The sequence below is a fragment of the Capra hircus genome, chromosome 7 (genome assembly GCF_001704415.2).
Source record: "Capra hircus breed San Clemente chromosome 7, ASM170441v1, whole genome shotgun sequence".
In the NCBI taxonomy this organism is placed as follows: domain Eukaryota; kingdom Metazoa; phylum Chordata; class Mammalia; order Artiodactyla; family Bovidae; genus Capra; species Capra hircus.
In genome coordinates, this window is record NC_030814.1 from 1,810,898 (window position 1) to 1,833,381 (window position 22,484).

At 42.4% G+C, this 22,484-nt stretch overlaps 1 protein-coding gene across 1 annotated transcript in view; it reads right to left on the minus strand.

Moving 5' to 3' along the window:
- MAN2A1 (mannosidase alpha class 2A member 1) overlaps positions 1–22,484 on the minus strand; it is a 194,625-nt gene that overhangs the window by 122,112 nt on the left and 50,029 nt on the right. The window contains 1 exon segment of the mRNA NM_001289106.1: positions 8,656–8,827. Coding sequence (NP_001276035.1) covers positions 8,656–8,827 — 172 coding nt within the window.

Below are 22,484 nucleotides of genomic sequence, written 5' to 3' on the forward strand. Positions count from 1 at the left end.
ATGCCATACTACCCTGATTTCTTTTAAGCATTAAAAACAAACAAAACTATAGCATAAAATAGTCATGAAATTTCATTTAAGAATATTTATCATATTAGATGGTTTAACTAATAGTTTCTGTAAAATTTCAATAAGATATACTTTAAAATTTCATTGGATTCTTTTTAACGGCTGAGTAATACTCCATTGTGTATATGTACCACAGCTTTCTTATCCATTCATCTGCTGATAGATGTCTAGGTTGTTTCCATGTCCTGGCTATTATAAACAGTGCTGCGATGAACATTGGGGTACATGTGTCTCTTTCAATTCTGGTTTCCTTGGTGTGGGATTGCTGACGCAGGATACAGCACGCTTGGGGCTGGTGCATGGGGATGACCCAGAGAGATGTTATGGGGAGGGAGGTGGGTTCATGTTTGGGAACGCATGTAAGAATTAAAGATTTTAAAATTTAAAATAAAATAAAATAAAATAAAACTGATGTAAATAGAAAAAAAATAAATAAAATAAAATTTCATTGGATAATAAATAGTATTTCATTTTCTCATTAAAAAAATAAAAACAATAAAATTTTCATTCAAATAAATCAGAAAATACATGAGGCTGAAGAATAAAATTGAAAAACTCACTCTTAATGTCCTTCTATAAAGACATAAAAGGTTATGGTAGAGTAGTTTTTAACCAGTTTATTTTACTTAATACTATATACCATAAACATCTTTCTATGTCAATACATAGACATATATCATTATGTTATGGCTGATCATTTTTGCTAAAGTATTTATAATTGAGACAGAGCAACACATAATATACATGTGCGCAGTTTGATGTATTTTGACAACTGTTTATACCCGTTACTGCCCCAAATTGTACCCGTTACTACCAAAAATAAGACATAAGCTATTCAGAGATGTCCCTTCTACCCTTTCCAATCAATTCCCCCCAACAATAACAACCAAAAAAGGACATTCTTACCTTGTGACTTATATCCCAACAGATTAGCTTAGCTACTCTCAGACTTCATAAAACAGAGTTACACAACATGCTTGGCTGTCAGCATCCTTTTGCCATCATGTTTGTTAGATTCATCCATATTTCTGTATATTTCAGTACCATTATTTTTCATTGCTGAGTGGTAATTCATTGTTTAAATATGGCACAAAATTTTAATTCATTTTTCTGTTGATGGATATTTGGACTGTTTCCAGTCTGAAGTCATTATAAGAGATTCTGCTATGAAAATGTCTATGTAAGTCTTTTTTGTGAACATGTTTTTATTTTTCTCAGATAAATTCCTAGGAGGGAGCCCCCAGGAATTAGACTTACTTGGTCTCAGCCCTGAGAGCAGGGCAGGCACAACAGCGGAGTGAGAACTGCATCGCAGCAAGCGGTTCCTTCTATGGAAACAAGCAGGTCCTGGAAAGCTGATGAATATTTACCTTTGGGAAACTCAGGCAGCCTTTCAGAAAGTGGACTTCCCGTTTTCTATTCCCACTAGCAGTGTAAGAGAGCTACAGTCGCCGCACACTCTCCCCAAGCCTTGGTGCTGTCAGTCCTTTTGATTGTAGCCCTTTCAGGGGTTTTGGATAGCACCTTGTAGCAATTTTAATCTGCATCTCCCTGAGGACTACACTTGCTCAGCCCCTGCACACACACCCTCCCCTGCTCTCTTCTTTCAGGCGTCTGAACAGGCCATGTTCTTGCTAATCCTGCCCCATAATCACAATTCTCCTCCCATAACCTGGAATCCTTTCCCCACCCTCTGCTACTGGCTATTCTAATAGCCTTTCCAGTTTTAACCTGAATATCTCTTGCTTCAGGAAGCTTTCCAAGACCCCCTTGTTTCCACAGAAGGAAAGACTTTATTGCCATACTGTGTTAATTACATTGTCTTCCCTCCCCTGCCCTGAGGGCTGGGACCAGGTAAATCTAATTCATTTCTTGTATCCCTGGAATCTAGCACAGTAAATACTTGCTGAATAGATGATGGAGAAAATAAGGGAAGGCTTTGGAGGTGAGGTAATATTTCAGTTGAATCTTAAAGAATAAACAGCATTGAGATTATCCAATACACAAACGGGAAAAAAAAATTCTCAGCTAAACTCATGAGCAAATTTCTAAGGAGAGAGTAACTGTGACTGAGGACATCCACGTGGTTCAGCAGGGCTTAGAGCGGGGTATGAGGGGAGAAGTGAAGGAGGGAAGGGCAGACAGGCGAGCAGGAACCGGGCCAGAGCAAGGGCGTGCCCAGCAGAGGGGCCAAGCTGGGCCTTTGGACGCTGGATGTCACTGAGGCATCTGAAGCCAAGGAGAGACACGGGCAGGCTCATACGCTGGGACCCGAGGCACACTCCTGACCCCCTCTGCCCTGGTTTCCTCAGCAGGAGAATGAGGATAATGCAGGATCTCAGCACAGAGGAACGATCTAGGACCAGCTAAACGAGTCCATAGCGCTGCTGAGAATACGCCTTCCACACTGCGTAGAGTGCCCGCTCAGTAAGTGTTAGCTGTTACTCCTACCCTCGACTAGGGAAGAAGAGAAAGTGAGGTTGGAACTTTAGATCTGGAAGCAGCCTGCACACTGTGGCGTCGCCCGCAGACTGAAGAGGAGAAGCAGCCGCCGCCCACAGGTGAGAGCTGGAATGTGTAAGAAGGGGCAGAGGAGGGAGTCCCCAGGGGGGAGGAGAAAGCTCCGTTCAGCCACACACCCCTGGGGCTGGAGAAGAGCTCCGGGCCTCAGAAGACAAAACAAGGCGCACAGCGGTCGGCGAGAGCGCTGCCAAGAAACCCCCCGGAGGGCTGGAAAGCACCCACAGACGAGCACCCGTCAGCGCCCCAGGCTTCTGCCGTCTCCGCAGCGGAAGCCAGCCAAGAACTGAAAGAGGGGGTAGGGAGGAGCCGGGACTGGAGGGCGGAGCCGGGATGGAGTAGGTACTTCCTGAAATAAGGGTACCCCTCTGCTTCCCTACTAGAACCAAAGTCATCTGGGACAGCAGGCGCTGCTTTGACTCCTCTGATGAAACGCTATGTATCTTTAGGCTCTAAATTCGATCCAAACCTGCAATTTACTCTGAACATCACAAGATACACTGTAACTTCTCACTGCTCTGCAAATTTTATAGCAGCCTTTGGTTAAACACCATAAAATCTGACCTGTATAAAATGTATAATAAATTAGCTAGTGTAAGAACTTTAAAGGTTATTTTTCCAAGTGAGCTCAAGATAAAGAATGTATGTAAGTTTGCAATATGTTTGCAGTTGTATTATTTAAGAAAGCAACCTCAAACATTTCTCTGATTTCAATAAGCAGAGATAGTTACTAGGACAGAGTAGAAGGTTTACTCAACTATAAACCTAGGGAAAAAAGATATAAGGGAATGGTAGAAAGATGAAGGCTTGGCAAAGCAATGCAATCCAGAAACGCGGTCAAGACAATATCTAATACATACATTTGGAGCCTTATTTCATATCAGAGGTCCACACAGAGAAGTTGGTCAAGATACTGGCAAACACATAAACTATTCTAGGTTCCAACAGTTCAATGGGCTTCTCACTTGAACACCGGTCTCAATAGCAGAAGCAAATGCTATGTAAAAACCCTTTCACTATCTCAGAGCCCAGAGGGGAAATGAATATGGAACATGCTGGGTGACAGTCAAAGGAAATGCTAAGGCTAACGTTTCAGCTATTTGAATAAGGGTCCACACTTCTATGTGTTATAAATACCACACAGTATTTAAACTGAATTTAGCTAAAAAATATTCAAATACGAAGTTTAGAAAGTGAAAAGAATGTTAACATACCAGTTATTTTCAAAATAAAACAAGAGTAGACAGAAAATGGGCTGATTATAACAAGGCAGTTTCTTTTAAATCCACTGTATCTGTGTTACAGGTAGGAACCATGACTCTGCTTGATTAAAGTGAGTCACATGAATAAAGAAGGTAGATGTTGTCTGCATGAGTCTCCTTCTGGTTAACTGGATTTCTCACTTTAAAAAGCTTATAGAGCTGAATCCTGCTACCACAGGGGGAAGACTCAAACAAGTCGTTGCTAGCACGTATTATGAAGATCACTTGAGCTGTATTTCTGTTAAATTCCCATTATCAATTGGTATTCTTCAGGGACAATAAAGCTCACAGAGAACTCTGCTAGAATTAACAGGTTCTTCTCTGCAACAGCTAGCTTGCAAATTTAGCTACAGATATTTAATCCATAGATTCATCTTCAAAAAGGGGAAAATAAACCATTGCTTAACCATTACACTAGCAGTCAAAAAAAAAATTCTATCAGTAATGCCACTTAGTATAAGCTCAGAATTTAAAATAATGTGTCTTTTTTTTTTTCCTTTCTGGAACTCTGCTCTCCAACAAAGGATCTGAGGAGAAATATATCAGCTAAAACATCTACTTCTGCTTCATTGACTCTGATAAAGCCTTTGACTGTGTAGATCACCACAAACTGTGGAAAATTCTTAACAAGATGGGAATACCAGACCACCTGACCTGCTTCCTGAGAAACCTGTATAAAGGTCAAGAAGCAACAGTTAGAAGTGGACATGGAGCAACGGACTAGTTCAAAAGTAGGAAAGGAGTATGACAATGCTGCATTTTGTCACCCTGCTTATTTAACTCATATGCAGAGCACATCAAGCGAAATGCTGGGCTGGAGGAGGCACAAGCTGGAATCAAGATTGCCAGGAGAAGTACCAATAACCTCAGATACGCAGATGACACCACCCTTATTTATGGCAGAAAGTAAAGAACTAAAGATCTCTTAATTAAGGTGAAAGAGGAGAGTGAAAAAGCTGGCTTAAAACTCAACGTTCAAAAAACAAAGATAATGGCATCCGGTCCCATCACTTCTTGGCAAACAGATGGAGAAAATGTGGAAACAGTGTCAGATTTCATTTTCTTAGACTCTAAAATCACTGCAGACGGTGAGTGCAGCCACAAAATCAAAAGATGCTTGCTTCTTGGAAGAATAGCTACGACAAATCTCAACAGTGTATTAAAAAGCAGAAACATCACTTTGCCAACAAAGGTCCGTCTAGTCAAGGCTATGGTTTTCCAGTGGTCATGTATGGATGTGAGAGCTGGACTATAAAGAAAGCTGAGCACCAAAGAATTGATGCTTTCAAACTTTGGTGCTGGAAAGGACTCTTTGAGAGTCCCTTGGGCTGCAAAGAGATGAAACCAGTCAATCCTAAAGGAAATCAACCCTGAATATTCACTGAAAGGACTGGCTCTGAAGCTGAAGCTCCAATACTTTGGTCACCTGATTGAAAAAGCCAACTCTTTGGAAAAGACTCTGATGCTGGGAAAGTGTGAGGACAAGAGGAGAAAAGAGTAACAGAGAGTGAGATGGTCAGAGCGCGTCACTGACTCAGTGGACATGTTTGAGAAATCTCAGAGAGAGGGTGAAGGCCGGGGAAGCCTGGTGCGCTGCAGCTTCCGGGTCATGAAGAGCAGGGCACAGCTGAGTGACTGAACACAGCAGCGCGCCAGCCAGCTCCTTGCCCGCAAGCAGCACTGACTGACCCTGAATGGGAAATGTACTGGGGGCTGCCGTGGGCACCCAGGGCTGAGGGCCAGCTACAAGCCCAGGCTAAACAGAGGCCTGGAAACACTGAGGAGGCACGCCACAGGCACACAGGGGCTGCCCCAGGGCAGGAAGCCTCTTGCGAACAACCCGTGCTACAAGGGGTGGCCCCAAGCTTCCCTCCATCTGTTCCCTTCCTTTCACCTGCCTACCTTCACGTCACTGTCCAAGGACTGAAAACCTTGGGAAATAATAGACTGACCAGCTGCGCTCGGATAACAGCTGACCTGTCTGACCTGGGGCAGGAAAATGAAAGGTGTGACTCCTGTGTTTGGAGACCGTTTCCTAAACGGAAACCAGGGAAACGCGATGGCAGCAGCCCAGTCAGAAAAGGAAGGGATGCGATTCAAGGCACACTCTCTGTTCCGAAACAGAGTCCAGGTGTGGACACGTTATTCCTCATGGGATGGGTTTAAAAAACAGAAGAGAAGACGTTTGGACACATAAACAACAATATAAAGAATCCAGAGCTAAAGGGTAATTAAAAAGCATAGTTAAAACCATGCACTTGAAGCCAGAAAATAGGCTCCACGTGACCGATAACCGAATGTGAAGTGGGAAGAAAAAACCTTGAAAAAAATCGCATAAAATGCAGCAAATGTAACAAAAAAACTAAAAGCATATGCCAAAGAGAGACCAGAGGCAACTAGATAACTGAATTATAAGGAAATGAAATAAAAGCTAATTAGTAAGAGCAGAACAGATAAGATGAAAAGTATTTGAATTGATAGATGAAAAATTTAACAGTAAGTTATATACACCCAGATATATGGCAAAAGCAAACAATAATACAGTTACAGATGATTTAGGAAAAAATATCATATTAACAAAATAACACATAAAAATGTGAAGAGCAGTGCTAAAAGGCAAACACAGAGAGAAATACTTCTTGTTCAAGCAGATCGACTGGGCCACTTAGCGTCAGTTAGAAAACAGGCAGAAGGAACCAACAGAAGCAGGGAAGTCAAGGGTGAGTGTCAGTAAAGAGCAAAGAGGCGTTTCAGGGAACAAGTGCGGGTGCAAAGCAGATGGAACTAGTGAGAGCTTCAGCCAATCTAATCGAGATAAAAAATAATCAGGTCCCACCAAATACTGAGGAAAAAGAGCCTACAGATGGAATAAAGTCTTAAAATCTGCACAATCTAAGTAAAACGCTATAAAATAATAATTTAAGAAACTATAAAGCATTATTTATATTCAAGGAGCAACATAAGACCTAGACAGACAGAAAATGTGTCTTTAAACTTAGTTAAAAAAAAAAAAAATTACATATCTGACAAGCACCAATTCCATAGAGTGTTACAGGGCAGTTCTTAATTTTTGAAAAGTTGCAAACCAGTGGGTAGCTTGATTTTAACTAAGGATGTGTATGTGTGCATGGTAATCTAAATTGGCTGCTAACATTTCACCTTAAAAAGTCAAGACACCTTATGTAGTGTCTTGGAATCCCAGCTTGCCGTGACGGACTGGAAGACTGTGCTGACAACGGCCTCCTGTGGCCACACACTGCGAGCGAGGGAGAGCCCAACCTCTGGGTGCCGCAGTGACTCCTGGTGAGTGCAGGCCTCTCAGAGCCTACAGCCCTCACTCCTGACATCTTCTGACCACTCTTGTAAGCATTTTAAGGATGCTATCAGGGAAGAAAAAATGTCTGACTGATAGATAATAATGGAAAGCCAATTCTCCCGTAAATACCTTTAAACATTTAGGTAAATACCTCTCAAAACCTTCCCCCTCTTTTTTGGGGGACAGAGTAGGAAAAATTAATCCCAAAGCTCTCTGGGAAAATTAAGCAGTCACTCATTAAAAGAACTTTTCAGTAAAGAAAAATAAGGGAAGATTTAAACTTTCTGTTAATGAAATACCTCTTAAGCTTTGCAACAATTACAGCTACACGGAACAGTCTATGAACGAGGTCAGAAAGCCCAGAAATCAAGGCTTACTTAAGTACAATAAAGATGGCACTTCAAGTCAGTGGAAAGAATGAGTGTGTAAGGGAACAGCTGATGGGGCTGAGGCTGGCCTGGACGGTAAGCAGTGTGGCATGTCCAGCTGGGTGACCCCAACTGTACGATCAGGACACTCACTGGACTCACTACACAGGGTTACTGCAAAGATGATCAGTTATCGCCTGTAAGGTACTTAACACAGGAAGTGATGCCGCAAGTGGCGCACACTGGACACGAAGCAAGTGAAAAGAGTAGCTTATGCTAGGACAGACCGCAAACTCCCGGAAGCCGGGCGGGCGGCGAGAGGAGGGAGGCAGCAGAGCAAAAGCCCCGTCACACCACAGTCAAGAATAAACCGGAGGATTATAAAAGGGAGCAGTAAAAACACTCAAGGTGGGGAAAGACCTGCTCCTAGGCTGGGTAAGACTTGGGCATGACAGAAAAGCCAACATCAGGAAAACAGACTAACACATTAGACTACGTAAAAACTTTTGAAGTCTATTTGTCAAACACTAACAATTAAGAAGAAATTTAAAGCTTCAGAAAAAATAAGGGTTCATATGTGTGCATAAATACTCTCAGAAATCAGTTAAGGAAAGTACGTGATCAAGCAGTTCACAAAACGTTCTGCCTGCATATATGAGAAAACATGTAACACTATCACTAATCAAAAATGCAAATTTTCCCATACTTAAATTGACATGTTTTAGAAAAAACTACATTGCAAATACGCAGAGAATTTCATCTGCTAATATGCAGAGAAACTGGTACATTTCTAAATGAAGAATACACTGAAACCACCCTTACGGGGATCACTCTGATTTATATGCTTCAAAAAAAAAATCTTTAAAACAGTAAGCCCCTCTGATGTAGTAATTCCATTGCAAGGACAAAGCTGGAACATAAGAATTTCAATGGAGAAGTTTCAGGTCACTTTTTCAGAAATGAACCAGAATCAAGGTAATAAAAGGATATGGAGAAATATTTTAAGTTTCATTTATAAAGCTAAGAATTTTCACCTTCTGAAAAGTCAACACGTTTCATTGCAAAATTAATGTATTTAATATTACCTAATTTCAAAAAGCAATAATTTTAAACAACAAACCTTTTAACAGCATCCTTCTTCTGAACATCTATAGTTTCCCACCACTTCGAAAGGTAAGAGATCTCAGACCATATAAATTTTCTCCGGGGGTCTTCTTTCAACTTGACAACCATATTATTAAAAATATACTGGGTCTTCTCTCTAAAGTAGTCATCAAAGGTCTTCAACCAACCTAAATTAAGACACAAATATATCACAAAGGTCTGATTTAAACTCAGTCATACTCAATTGCATTTTGTATAACCTTAGGGGTTTCATTCATACAAAGACAACTAAAAATTTACCAAATATTTTCAGTTAGTGAAATTCCGCTGAATGGACATGAGACTCACAAAGTCACTAATATTGAAATGATAAAAAGACTCTGAAAACTGTACAAATTCAGATATCAATGAGAAAAATGAGAAAGCCAAAAAACATTTATTCATCCTTAACAATTACAGTATCTAATTCAACTACTTATAATTTATCTTGAATTTAAGGAATTTTTTTAAAATTAAAAAAACCCAAACAGCATTAGCAAGTTGGACGTAATCTTCTTTTAATACGGAATCAAATTTTATTCTCTCTGCTGCCGCTGCTCAGGCCCATCCAGCTCTGTGACACAGGGACTGCAGCCCACCAGGCTCCTCTGTCCGTGGGATCCTCCAGGCAAGAACACTGGCGTGGGCTGCCAGCCCTCCTCCAGGGGATCTTCCCGACCCAGGGCTTGAACTCTGGTCTCCTGCACTGCAGGCGGATTCTTGGCCACTGAGCCAGCAGGGAAGTCCGTTTACTCTCTCACATCTCATCTAAAGCTTCTTCTTCATTAAGTACCCAAAACTAAGAAAAAGAAAATCACAAGTACAAACTATATCAAAAGCCTACAGAGCAATGAGGTAATTACAGAAATATTATGAATACTAACAAGAAGAATTCTGCCAAAAATAGCCATGCCTTCCCAAAAGACTGCTCATTATTCCATTTTTTTGAAGAACAAATTGACAATAATCAAACAACAAATGTATACACATCCATATAAAGTTGCCTTCAAATAAGAATTGTGACAACTCAGTTCTTTGCCTTTTCCTACTACTTCTCAAATATCCTGGAAATTTTATCTAAAGACATTTACAATTTGACTATTAAGAAACATTTTTAACAAGATCTATAGTTCCAAATGCAGCCCCATCCAGCAAAGTAATAAAGCAACATGACAAGAAGCTGAGGCAAAACACACACAGCCGTCAACCCCACCTACGGGTGGGAGATAAAATGTACTGTGTGAGAATCACCTCTTATCCGGGACATCTTACAGGAAGGGGCGTCTCTACACAGACAGGCAAAACTGCTCTTCTATTGTTTCCAAGTCTCAAACATGTGGGAGGTCTAAAATACAAAGGGTCCAACTAGTTACTTCTTTTGTCTGTCTACAATCAAGTGAACATTCAATGCATCCTGTTTTTGCTGACAAAACAAATAACAGAAACTTGCCAGGGCTGAGCAGGCAATGTGCTTTGGACAATGCAAGCACGAGATTCTACTGGGCACTGCCGCTGGGGCTGCCTCTCTCCCTTTTGCTCTAACTGAAACCTGTTCATTCTGCAATTACTTACTGAGCACCCACAAAGTGATGGGTATTGGAGCTATGGGCCAGATAGGATATAGTTTAGAATATTCTTTAAAGAACTTTCTTGATCTGGGACATTTTTAAGCTAGTTTGTCACCAAAGAATACTACCTGAATAATTCAACTTTTCCATATTGAGTAAAAAGCCTGTACCTACAGAAAACTCAAAAATACCTCAGGAATTAGTGGTTTACACAGAATTCCGTCTTGCTTAACAAAGGAATGAACCCGGACCCTGCCCCAGAGCACTGAGGCCAGGATCACACCCAGATTCCCAAGGACAAGCAAAGAAACTTCACCCTGTCCTGAAATGGAGATGCCCTAATTCCCTGCTCACGATGCAGCACCCTGAGACACAAAACTCTCCAGTGCTCAGACCCGAGCCCAGGACACGCTACAGCACTTGACGGCGCGGCTGCCGCTGCTGCTGCTATAACCATCATCAGCCTCTAACTACCCAAGCCCAGGACACTCTAACTACCCAAGCCCAGGACACCCTACAGCACTTGACAGCGTGGCTGCCGCTGCTGTTTCTATAACCATCATCAGCCTCTAACTACCCAAGCCCAGGACACCCTACAGCACTTGAAGGCGCGGCTGCCGCTGCTGCTGCTGTTATTATTATAATCATCATCAGCCTTTAATTACCCTTTAATTACCCTTTTCACATCTGTATAATCAAACCAGGTCAAAGGAGAAATAAAAGATATTCCTAACATCCAATTTTGAAAAGTATACAATTTATTTACAAATTAAATAAACTGCTCCACATCTCAACCATACTGGTTACCCAGTATGTTAGCACAGAACTCATTCTATGTCCCTTTAATGAGCTGGATTTGTCTTCCTGAAATGCATACGTTGAAGTCCTAACAGCCAGTAACTTCAGAATATGACTGTATTATGGACATAATTTCGCCAAAGAGGGGCTTCCCTGGTGGCTCAGAAGGTAAAGCGTCTGCCTGCAGTACAGGAGACCTTGGTTTGATCCCCGGGTCAGGAAGATTTCCTGGAGAATAAAATGGCAACCCAGTCTAGTACTCTTGCCAGGAAAATTCCATGGACGGAGGAGCCCGGTAGGCTACAGTCCATGGGACAGCAAAGAGTCTCACATGACTGAGCGGCCTCCCTTGTCTCTAAAGAGACGATGGAGACAAAGTGACGCCGTGAGAATGGAGCTAACCCAGTCCTGGCATGACTTGCTTCATCACACTTTGCTTTATTTTGTTTCACAGATGTTGCATTTTTTACAAATAGGTTTGTGGCAACCCTCTGTCAAACAAATAGATCAGTGCCATCATTCCAACAGCATTTGCTCACTTTATGTATCTGTCACACTTCAGTAATTCTATTTTGAAATTTTTAATTGTAATCATATTTGTTACCATGAACTGTAAGCAATGGTCTTCAAGTTACACCTGCAATTTTCTCGGGTTCCACGAACCACACCTGTATAAGACAGTGAATTGAATGTTCTGACTGCTCTAAAGACCGTTCTTCATCTCCCCCTCTCCTCCAGCCTCCCTATTCCCTGAGACAAAATAAAATTGAAAGTAGACCAATTAATAGCCCTACAATGTCCTCTTAAGTATTCAAGTGAAAGGAATATTCCCAAGTCCCTCACTTTTAATCAGAAGCTAGAAATGATTAACCTTAGTAAGAAAGGTTTGTTGAAAGCCAAGATGGCCAAAAGCTAGATGAATCGCCCTGCAACAGCCAAGCGGTGAATGCAAAGGAAAAGTTCTTAACGGAGATGGAAACTGCTACTCCGAAGAACACCTGAACAATAAAAAGCTAAACAGCCTTATTGCTGACATGGAGAAGGTTTTGGTGGTCTGGATAGAAGATCAAACCGGTAACACATTCTCTTAAGTCAAAGCCAAACCTAGACCAAGGCCTAACTCTCCCCAGTTCTATGCTGAGAGAGTTGAGGAAGATAAAGAAGAAAAAGTCTGAAGCTGGTAGACGCTGGTTCATGAGGTTCAAAGAAAGACGCCATCTCCGTAACGTACAAGTGCAACAGCAAGGGAAACGGCCTGTGCGAATGTAGAAGCTGCAGCAAGTTATCCGGAAAAAGCTAGCTAAGATCACACATGAAGGCGGCTACATTAAACAAGACACTTGCAGTGCAGATGAAAGAGCATTCTCTTGCAGGGAGATGCCATCTCAGGCTTTCTTAGCTAGAAAAGAGAAATCAATGCCTGGCTGCAAAGCCCCACAGGACAGGCTGACCGACCTGTTAGGCGATAATGTAGCTGGTGACTTGAAGGCAAAGCCAGTGCTCATTTACCATTCCCAAAGTCCAAGGGCCTTAAGAGTTATGCAAATCTATTCTGTCTGTGCTCTATAAACGGAAGAGCAAGCTTAGATAACAGCACGTATGTTTACCACAGGATGTACTGAATATTTTAAGCCCATTACTGAAATCTTCTACTCGGACAATAAGATTCCTTTCAAAACAGTCCTGCTTATTCGCAATGGTCAGCTGGTCACGCAGATCTCTGATGAAGATACACCTCATTCACAGTGGTTTCATGCCCACTCATACAACATCCATTTGGCAGCTCGTGGACCAAGCACTAACTTTGACTTTCAAGTCTTATGCTTTGAGAAACACCTTCCGTAAGACTATACAGCTGTCATAGATGGTGGTTTCTCTGATGGGTCAGAGCCAAGTCAATTGAAAAACTTCTGGAAAAAACTGACCATTTTAGATGCCATTATTAACATCTGCGAGAAGGAAACGGCAACCCACTCCAGTGTTCTTGCCTGGAGAGTCCCAGGGACGGGGGAGCCTGGTGGGCTGCCGTCTGTGGGGTCACACAGGGTCGGACACGACTGAAGCAACTTAGCAGCAGCAGGAACATCTGCAATTCATGGAAGAGGCCAAAATATCAAGGCAACCGGATTTGGGGGCGGACTGACTCCAGTCTTCACGGATAATTTCAGGGGTTCAAGACTTTAGCAGAGGCAGTCGCTGTAAACGCGTAGAACTAGCAGTGGAGCCCGAAGGGAGCTTCCCCGGCAGGCCAGGGGCGAGGGCTCCAGAAGACCCTGGAGAGCCCCTGGGCTGCAAGGAGACCCAACCCATCCATCCTAAAGGAGACAGCCCCGAGCAGTCCCTGGAAGGACTGGTGCTGAAGCTGCAGCTCCCATACTGTGGCCGCCTGATGCGAACAGCCAACTCACTGGAAAAGACCCTGATGCTGGGAAAGACTGAAGGCAGGAGGAGAAGGGGACGACAGAGGACGAGACGGTTGGATTTTCTCACCAACTAAATGGACATGAATTTGAGCAAACCCTGGGAGATGGTGAAGGACAGGGAAGCCTGGCCTGCTGCAGTCCCTGGGGTCGCAAGGCGTCAGACACGACTGAGCGACTGAACAACAAAGACGTCACATCTACCACTTTCTACCTAAGTTTTAACAGAAGTCAAAATTAATCCCCATTATTTGGCTTATAAACGCAATTAAAGAAAAGAACTATGAACAGTGAAATGACTCTGAAATTAATTTAATAATAAAATACCAGCATAAGAGACAAATTTAGAAGAAACAGTCTTTATGAAGTTTAATAAGTTAAAGACTTTTTTAAAATACAACTACTTATTTTCATCAGTTATACTTTGTGATAAACTCAGCCCATTTCAAAGAATAGTTTATCAGGGGAGTGTTCATAGAGGAATCACAGTGGCTGATTAATCCATTTTGCCTTCAACACTTCATTCGCCCTTCAACAATCATGCAGACAATATGTCAAAGATATTTACGTGAGCCAAAAGACAAGCTCAGAGATGTCAACTTAAAAGGCTTCCATAAAACTCATCTATAATAGATATGAGTATCACTACAATACAGCACAATTAATGTAGAATGAACAGAAAGATAGCCTCTTGCAGTTTTCAATACTGAGTAATATAACAGCAAATTAGCTTTTATTGCTCTTATACAATAGGGTAATCAAGTATTCCCTTTTACACTGAATTGACTCTTTCTTCTCTAAATTACTGTAAAACTCCAACTGTATATTAACATGAGACCAGTCACAAAGATAGCATTTTATAAAAAATTGTATGGGATGAATTTTTGTGATATAAAATTACATTCCTATGTCGAGATTTAATAATCTTGGGACATTCAGATGCAAACTGATTTACTTAAATGGTCAATTCACAGCCTTTTTCTTTCCTTGAATATACTTAGAAACTGAAACAGGGCTAGAACAGCATTAAGAATACCTTTCAATTTATCCTTTTTCATTCTAATAACACCAACACCCATAAAACAGCTAATCACTATTTTAAATAAGTGGGGAAATGTTAAAAACAAAGAGTACACAATTAGAAGTTTTATTCAGCCATCATAATTTCAAAGTCACTATCATTTTTATCAGAAAAAATTTTAATTTCTAAAATATAAAAATAACACAGTTGAAAACTATTGCTTATTCTTAATCATAAGCAAATACACATCTAATAACTGTTCACTAACAAAACACAATTTATTTTTTAAATTGTGGACTTCTGATCTAGCTTACAGTCTGCACGCTTTGTGGGATCTGAGCGTCTGAGAAGCACTTTGTCTGTCTGGTAGAGGGCACATACAGGACTAGCCAGGGGCCTGGGCAGGAGCACCTGCCCTGCGCACTGGACCCCAGGGGTCTCCCTGCTCCTCCTCTGAGCCCACCCTTTCCACATGACAAACCCACCAGGCAAAGGCCATGCCCAGCCACTGTCCTTACCACACAGCCCTGCCCTTCTGCGTCCCCGGGGCTTGGCCCATGCCTGGTCGCCCCGCAGCCAGCTCTGCAGCACACAGCCCTGCCCTTCTGCATCCCCAGGGCTTGGTCCGTGCCTGGTCACCCGCAGCCAGCTTCGCGAGCCCCCCAGGGCCTTCTGCTAGGCCAGCACTGCCAGGGCTGGTGGACGTGCAGGTGGCCGCGAGCCTGGCAGTAGCCAGGAGGTACAGTCTGCAGGGGTGTGGGAAGCGGGCTGCGGTGTCCGCAAGAAGCACCCTCCTGGGTCCAGACCGGGCCGGGCTGCCCAGAGGCCAGCGCCCCCCGCAGCAGCAGCACAGCCAATGCAAAATTGGAGCCCAAGCGCTCTCAACTCTCACTTGGCCTTCCAGATCACTGAGCTGTTATACCCTAAGGCAACAGGAAAAGATCTATTTTATTTAGCAATGTATTTGTTTGATTTATAACATTTAAATGTTTAGACGTAGTGTTTGAGGGCCTCCATGTACTTTTGCCCCAGGTCATGCAAGTTTTAGAAGCTAGCCTAGATAAACACTACAAGCTGAACTTCAAACAAGTCAGTTCTCAGGACTCTAGCACCTGGTACAGTCCACAACAGCAAAAGGTCAGGAAGTGCTTGATAGATGAATGACCTGTACGGCCAAAAGGACTGGGAAAAAAAATGCAAATTTACTACTTCAGCTGAAAATGAAACCAAAGGTCAAAGACCCCACATACTATTAGCTCTATCATGTTCACGGTCCTGATACTAACCTGATAATCTTTAACAACATCTCCAAGTTTCTGTTTTATATTTATAAAGGCTCTGTCAGCCCTAAGATGATTTAAAACACACACATCCGGAAGAAGGCATGCCCCTCAAATCACTGTTCCACTGTTATCGTTTTAATTGCTACAATAATGATTTTTTAATGAGCACATTCATTCCACTCAAATAGGTACCAACTGTTAAGAAAACATAAACAGATTCTGAGATATACCCAGATAATAGACACTGAAAAAAAATCCAACATGCTTCAAGTTATTTCCATTTTAACATAATATTTTCAAATTGAAAAATAGTAGTAGAGTTCATAAAAAAGCTCCTTTATTTTAGTAATTAAGTTATTCTATATTAACAAATGATCAACAAGTTTCTTCCATCACTTGTCAAACCTTTCAATGTTCAACTGCAACATCCAATCCTACACTTAAGGGGTTACAAACAACTTTAACTGATGTTACCATAACTCACAGGCTGATTAATTTTAATTCCAATATTTCTAGTATAAAATAACCTTACTTTTCCCCCTGATAAACTGTGAAAGAGTTTTAATTAACTTTCTGTTCTGGTTTATTCATTCAAACACAATCCAAGCATCTAATAATGATAAAGCAATAAAGCTAAGTTGGATGAAAACATTTTACAGTGAAAATATAAAAAAACACTGTGGGAATAAAGAAATGCTAAGTTCCTATTAGAAGAATAGAAGAGAGATTCTTAGATTAGACGTCATTTGGTTAGAGAGAAAGGGGCAAGAGGAGACGGAAAAGACATTAAGCCGTGAAATGATGTATCAATTTCAGGGAGCAGAAGGCAGCTGGGCGTGGCCTCACTGCACCTTACACAGTGGGAATACAGTAAGATACTGAACAAACAGAAGTGAGACCAGACACTGAAAACCATCTAAACCATCCTTGTTTCTCACCAAAAGCTTAGAAGGAAGTGAGTTAAGGTTCCTGGGCTGGGTTTTCAAGACCATCTGCACTGTGAGTGCAAGGTGAAGGAAAGCGCAGTCGCCCGGTCGTGCCTGGCTCTTTGTGACCCCAGGGACAATGGCCCACCAGGCTCTGCCGTGCACGGGATTCTCCAGGCAGGAGTGCTGGAGTGGGCTGCCATTTCCTCCTCCAGGGGATCTTCCCAACCCAGGGATCGAACCCAGGTCTCCTGCATTGCAGACAAATGCTTTACCGTCTGAGCCACAGATAAACTAACAAGGTAAAACAGACCGCGCAAAAGTGCGCCCGCTGCGATGGACTGCGCAGAAGTGCGGCCGAGAGGAGCTACCCCACGTCCGAGGTCAGGGGTGGCCGCCAAGAGGAACAATCTCACGTCCAAGGAGCTGCAGCTGGGTGGGTGCAGCAGGGCAGAGAGGACTTACTCCACGTTCAACGTCAGGAGGGACGACCTCGTCCAAGGTAAGAAGGACTGGCTGCATTTTGCTGGTGCAGCCATGAAGAGATACCCCATGATCAAGGTGACAGAAACCCAAAGGAGATGGCAGGTGTTGCGAGACGGCATCAGAGGGCAGACACACTGAAACCATAATCACAGAAAACTAGCCAATCTGATCACACGGACCACAGCCTTGTTTAACTCAATGAAACTAAGCCATGCCCTGTGGGGCCACCCAAGATGGGAGGGTCATGGTGGACAGGTATGACAGATTGTGGTCCACTGGAGAAGGGAATGGCAAGCCACTTTAGTATTCTTGCCTTAGAACCCCATGAACACTATGAAAAGGCAAAATGATAGGATACTGAAAGAGGAACTCCCCAGGTCAGTAGGTGCCCAATATGCTACTGGAGATCAGTGGAGAAATAACTCCAGAAAGAATGAAGGGATGGAGCCAAAGCAAAAACAGTACCCAGTTGTGGATGTGACTGGTGATAGAATCAAGATCCCATGCTGTAAAGAGCAATATTGCATAGGAACCTGGAATGTCAGGTCCATGAATCAAGGCAAATTGGAAGTGGTCAAACAAGAGATGGCAAGGGTGAACATCGACATTCTAGGAATCAGTGAACTAAAATGGACTGGAATGGGTGAATTTAACTCAGATGACCATTATATCTACTACTGTGGGCAGGAATCCCTTAGAAGAAATAGAGTAGCCATCATGGTCAACAAAAGAGTCTGAAATGCAGTACTTGGATGCAATCTCAAAAATGACAGAATGATCTCTGTTCATTTCCAAGGCAAACCATTCAATATCACACTAATCCAAGTCTATGCCCCAACCAGTAATGCTGAAGAAGCTGAGGTTGAACGGTTCTATGAAGACCTAGAAGACCTTTTAGAACTAACACCCAAAAAAGGTGTCCTTTTCATTATAGGGGACTGGAATGCAAAAGTAGGAAGTCAAGAAACACCTGGAGTAACAGGCAAATTTGGCCTTGGAATGCAGAATGAAGAAGGGCAAAGGCTAATAGACTTTTGCCAAGAGAAAGCACTGGTCATAGCAAACACCCTCTTCCACCAACACAAGCGAACACTCTACACATGGACATCACCAGATGGTCAATACCGAAATCAGACTGATTATATTCTTTGCAGCCAAAGATGGAGAAGCTCTATACAGTCAGCAAAAACAAGACTGGGAGCTGACTGTGGCTCAGATCATGGACTCCTTATTGCCAAATTCACACTTAAATTGAAGAAAGTAGGGGAAATCATTAGACCATTCAGGTATGACCTAAATCAAATCCCTTATGACTATACAGTGGAAGTGAGAAATAGATTTAAGGGCCTAGATCTGATAGATAGAGTGCCTGATGAACTATGGAATGAGGTTTGTGACACTGTACAGGAGACAGGGATCAAGACCATCCCCATGGAAAAGAAATGCAAAAAAGCAAAATGGCTGTCAGGGTAGGCTTACAAATAGCTGTGAAAAGAAGAGAAGTGAAAAGCAAAGGAGAAAAGGAAAGATATTCCCATTTGAATAGAAATAGTTTCAAAGAATAGAAAGGAGAGATAAGAAAGCCTTCCTCAGCGATCAGTGCAAAGAAATAGAGGAAAACAACAGAATGGGAAACACTAGAGATCTCTTCAAGAAGATTAGAGATACCAAGGGAACATTTCATGCAAGGATGGGCTCAATAAAGGACAGAAATGGTATGGACCTAACAGAAGCAGAAGATATTAAGAAGAGGTGGCAAGAATACACAGAAGAACTGTACAAAAAAGATCTTCACGACCCAGATGATCACGATGGTGTGATCACTCACCTAGAGCCAGACAGCCTGGAATGTGAAGTCAAGTGGGCCTTAGAAAGCATCACTACGAACAAAGCTAGTGGAGGTGATGGAAGTCCAGTGGAGCTATTTCAAATCCTGAAAGATGATGCTGTGAAAGTGCTGCACTCAATATGCCAGCAGATTTGGAAAACTCAGCAGTGGGCACAGGACTGGAAAAGGTCAGTTTTCATTCCAATTCCAAAGAAAGGCAATGCCAAAGAATGCTTAAAACTACCGCACAACTCCACTCATCTCACACGCTAGTAAAGTAATGCTCAAAATTCTCCAAGCCAGGCTTCAGCAATATGTGAACCGTGAACTTCCAGATGTTCAAGCTGGTTTTAGAAAAGACAAAGGAACCAGAGACCAAATTGCCAACATCTGTTGGATCATCGAAAAAGCAAGAGAGTTCCAGAAAAACAAGTATTTCTGCTTTATTGACTATGCCAAAGCCTTTGACTGTGTGGATCACAATAAACTGGAAAATCCTGAAAGAGATGGGCATACCAGACCACCTGACCTGCCTCTTGAGAAACCTATATGCAGGTCAGGAAGCAACAGTTAGAACTGGACATGGAACAACAGACTGGTTCCAAACAGGAAAAGGAGTACGTCAAGGCTGTATATTGTCAACCTGCTTATTTAATGTCTATGCAGAGTACATCATGAGAAATGCTGGGCTGGAAGAAGCACAGCTGGAATCAAGATTGTCAGGAGAAATATCAATGACCTCAGATATGCAGATGACACCATCCTTATGGCAGAAAGTTAAGAGGAACTAAAGAGCCTCTTGATGAAGATGAAAGAGAAGAGTGAAAAAGTTGCCTTAAAGCTCAACATTCAGAAAATTAAGATCATGGCATCTGGTCCCATCACTTCATGGGAAATAGATGGGGAAACAGTGGAAACAGTGTCAGACTTTATTTTTGGGGGCTCCCAAATCACTGCAGATGGTGACTGCAGCCAGGAAATTAAAAGACGCTTACTCCTTGGAAGAAAAGTTATGACCAACCTAGATAGCATATTGAAAAGCAGAGACATTACTTTGCCGACTAAGGTCCATCTATTCAAGGCTATGGTTTTTCCAGTGGTCATGTATGGATGTGAGAGTTGGACTGTGAAGAAAGCTGAGCACCGAAGAATTGATGCGTTTGAACTGTGGTGTTGGAGAAGACTCTTTTGAGTCCCTTGGACTGCAAGGAGATCCAACCAGTCCATTCTGAAGGAGATCAGCCCTGGGATTTCTTTGGAAGGAATGATGCTAAAGCTGAAGCTCCAGTACTTTGGACACCTCATGTGAAGAGTTGACTCATTGGAAAAGACTCTGATGTTGGGAGCGATTGGCGGCAGGAGGAGAAGGGGACGACAGAGGATGAGATGGCTGGATGGCATCACTGACTCGATGGACATGAGTCTGCGTGAACTCCGGAAGTTGGTGATGGACAGGGAGGCCTTGTGTGCTGCGGTTCATGGGGTCGCCAAGTGTCGGACACGACTGAGCGACTGAACTGAACTGAACAAGGTAAAATAGGAGAAAAACAAGACATGAGGCCACTGCAATCATTCTTCTAAATATGGTGATGGATCTCAGTGGAAACAAATACAGGGAAATAGAGGCCAAGAAAGCACAGTGAAGGGAACTGAGTAATTAAATTTTCAGAAGAGAGTAGAAGCAGAGTCAAAAATGAAGATTAGTCTTTGAAAACTTACAAATCTGCTGATTCTCCAAATGCTTTTCCACTCAGATCTCCAAGATAAGCCAACCTTTCTGCCAGCCAATTCAGTATCATCTAATAGTTTTAAAACCATATCGCCTCGCCATTAACCTGTTTGAGCTGCAGCGTGTTTCTAACCTGTGTAAGATGCTGTCACTGGGAGCCCTGCCCAACACCACAAGGACCCATTTGCATGGCTGTCAGGAGAGCCGGGTCTGGTTCATACGCAGCCGGGCACTGACCAGACGCGACCTCTTTCTGTACTCTTTTCTAAAGGCCCTTTAGAAGGCCTGCATACCGTAATATCTGCACCTGCAATTGTGAGATCACCTCCAAAGTGTTTTCTACGTCTGTGCTTCCCTGCGTTACTTCCCTCCTGTGTTAAGAATTTCATCCATGAGTGTTTATCTGAACCAAATGAGGATACTTCTGGACTATTAAGTGGTGTCCAATCAAAGTTTGGTCATTTGAAATAATGAAAAGTATCTATGAGAGACATGTATATTCCTTCGGGGGCATTACTCTTAGGATATGTTATGAGCAAGCCAATACTGGGCAAATTATCAAAGTTTCTAGAAGAAATCATTTAAAAGCTGGAAAATACTGCTTCTCAATCACTTTCCAATGGTACAGTATGTAGCAATGAGAAAAACCACTCACCATTTCATGTACTAATGTCGTATTTAAGGACTAAGCCATCTGTTTCGATAAGGACAGAAGGAAAGAAAGAAAGGATAGCATACAGTGTGGTGAGGTGTCTGCTTCAGCAACAGTCACTAAGATGTTTTACAGGATTAATACTAAAGTAGCTGACATTTGGTTTAGAAAAAGACATTCTTCTAGAAGCTCTTTTTGTGGTTTCACAAGTATCACCTGCAAGAGGCCATGTTGAAATAGCTATGACTTCTGACTCCAGCCCCAGGTGACTTGGGCCCAGGCCCGGCCCCGCCACAGACACACTGCTTACCCTCCGCTCTGTCTCAGTTTGCTTTGCTTTTCATCTGTGAAATGAGGGTGAAAACACCATTTTTATCATGAAGTCACTGCCAGGATTGATGGATTCAAAACATGGCTCAGGCAGTAAAGCATCTGCCTGCAATGCAGGGAGAGACCCGGGTTCATCCCTCGGTCGGGAAGACTCCCGGAGCAGGAAATGGCAACCCCCTCCAGCAGACTTGCCGGGAGAACCCCATGGACAGAGAAGCCTAGAGGTCTACAGTCCATGGGGTCACAAGAGTCAGACACAACTGAGCACCTCACACACACACACAATACCTAGAACAGTGCCTGGAATATGATAAATTTCCGTTGTACCGGCAGTTACTTGTATAGCCAGCATAGTGGTGAGCTCTGAAGCACCCAGGAATGAAGACAGACAAAAGTAATCAAAAAGGGGAACTGGAAGATGTTTAATGATTACCTACATTTCAGGCGCTACCTGACATTTGTGTTTCTAAAGAATAGTCTAGTGAGAGCCCAAACAATCAGACTTTTTTCCCTCTAAAAAGGAATATCAATATACCAATTGTAGAGATCTCTTAAAAACAAATGCCAAAATTTCTTAACATTTAAGAGTACCAGATAAAATACAGGATGACAGGTTAAATTTGAGCTTCATATAAATAATAAATGTTTAGATCAAGTGTGTACCATATGATATTGCAGCACATGTAAAAAATTATGCATTGTTTACAGGAAGTTAAAATGTAAATGAGCAGCCTGATGTTGTTTTCTTTTCTGCCCAGCTAAATC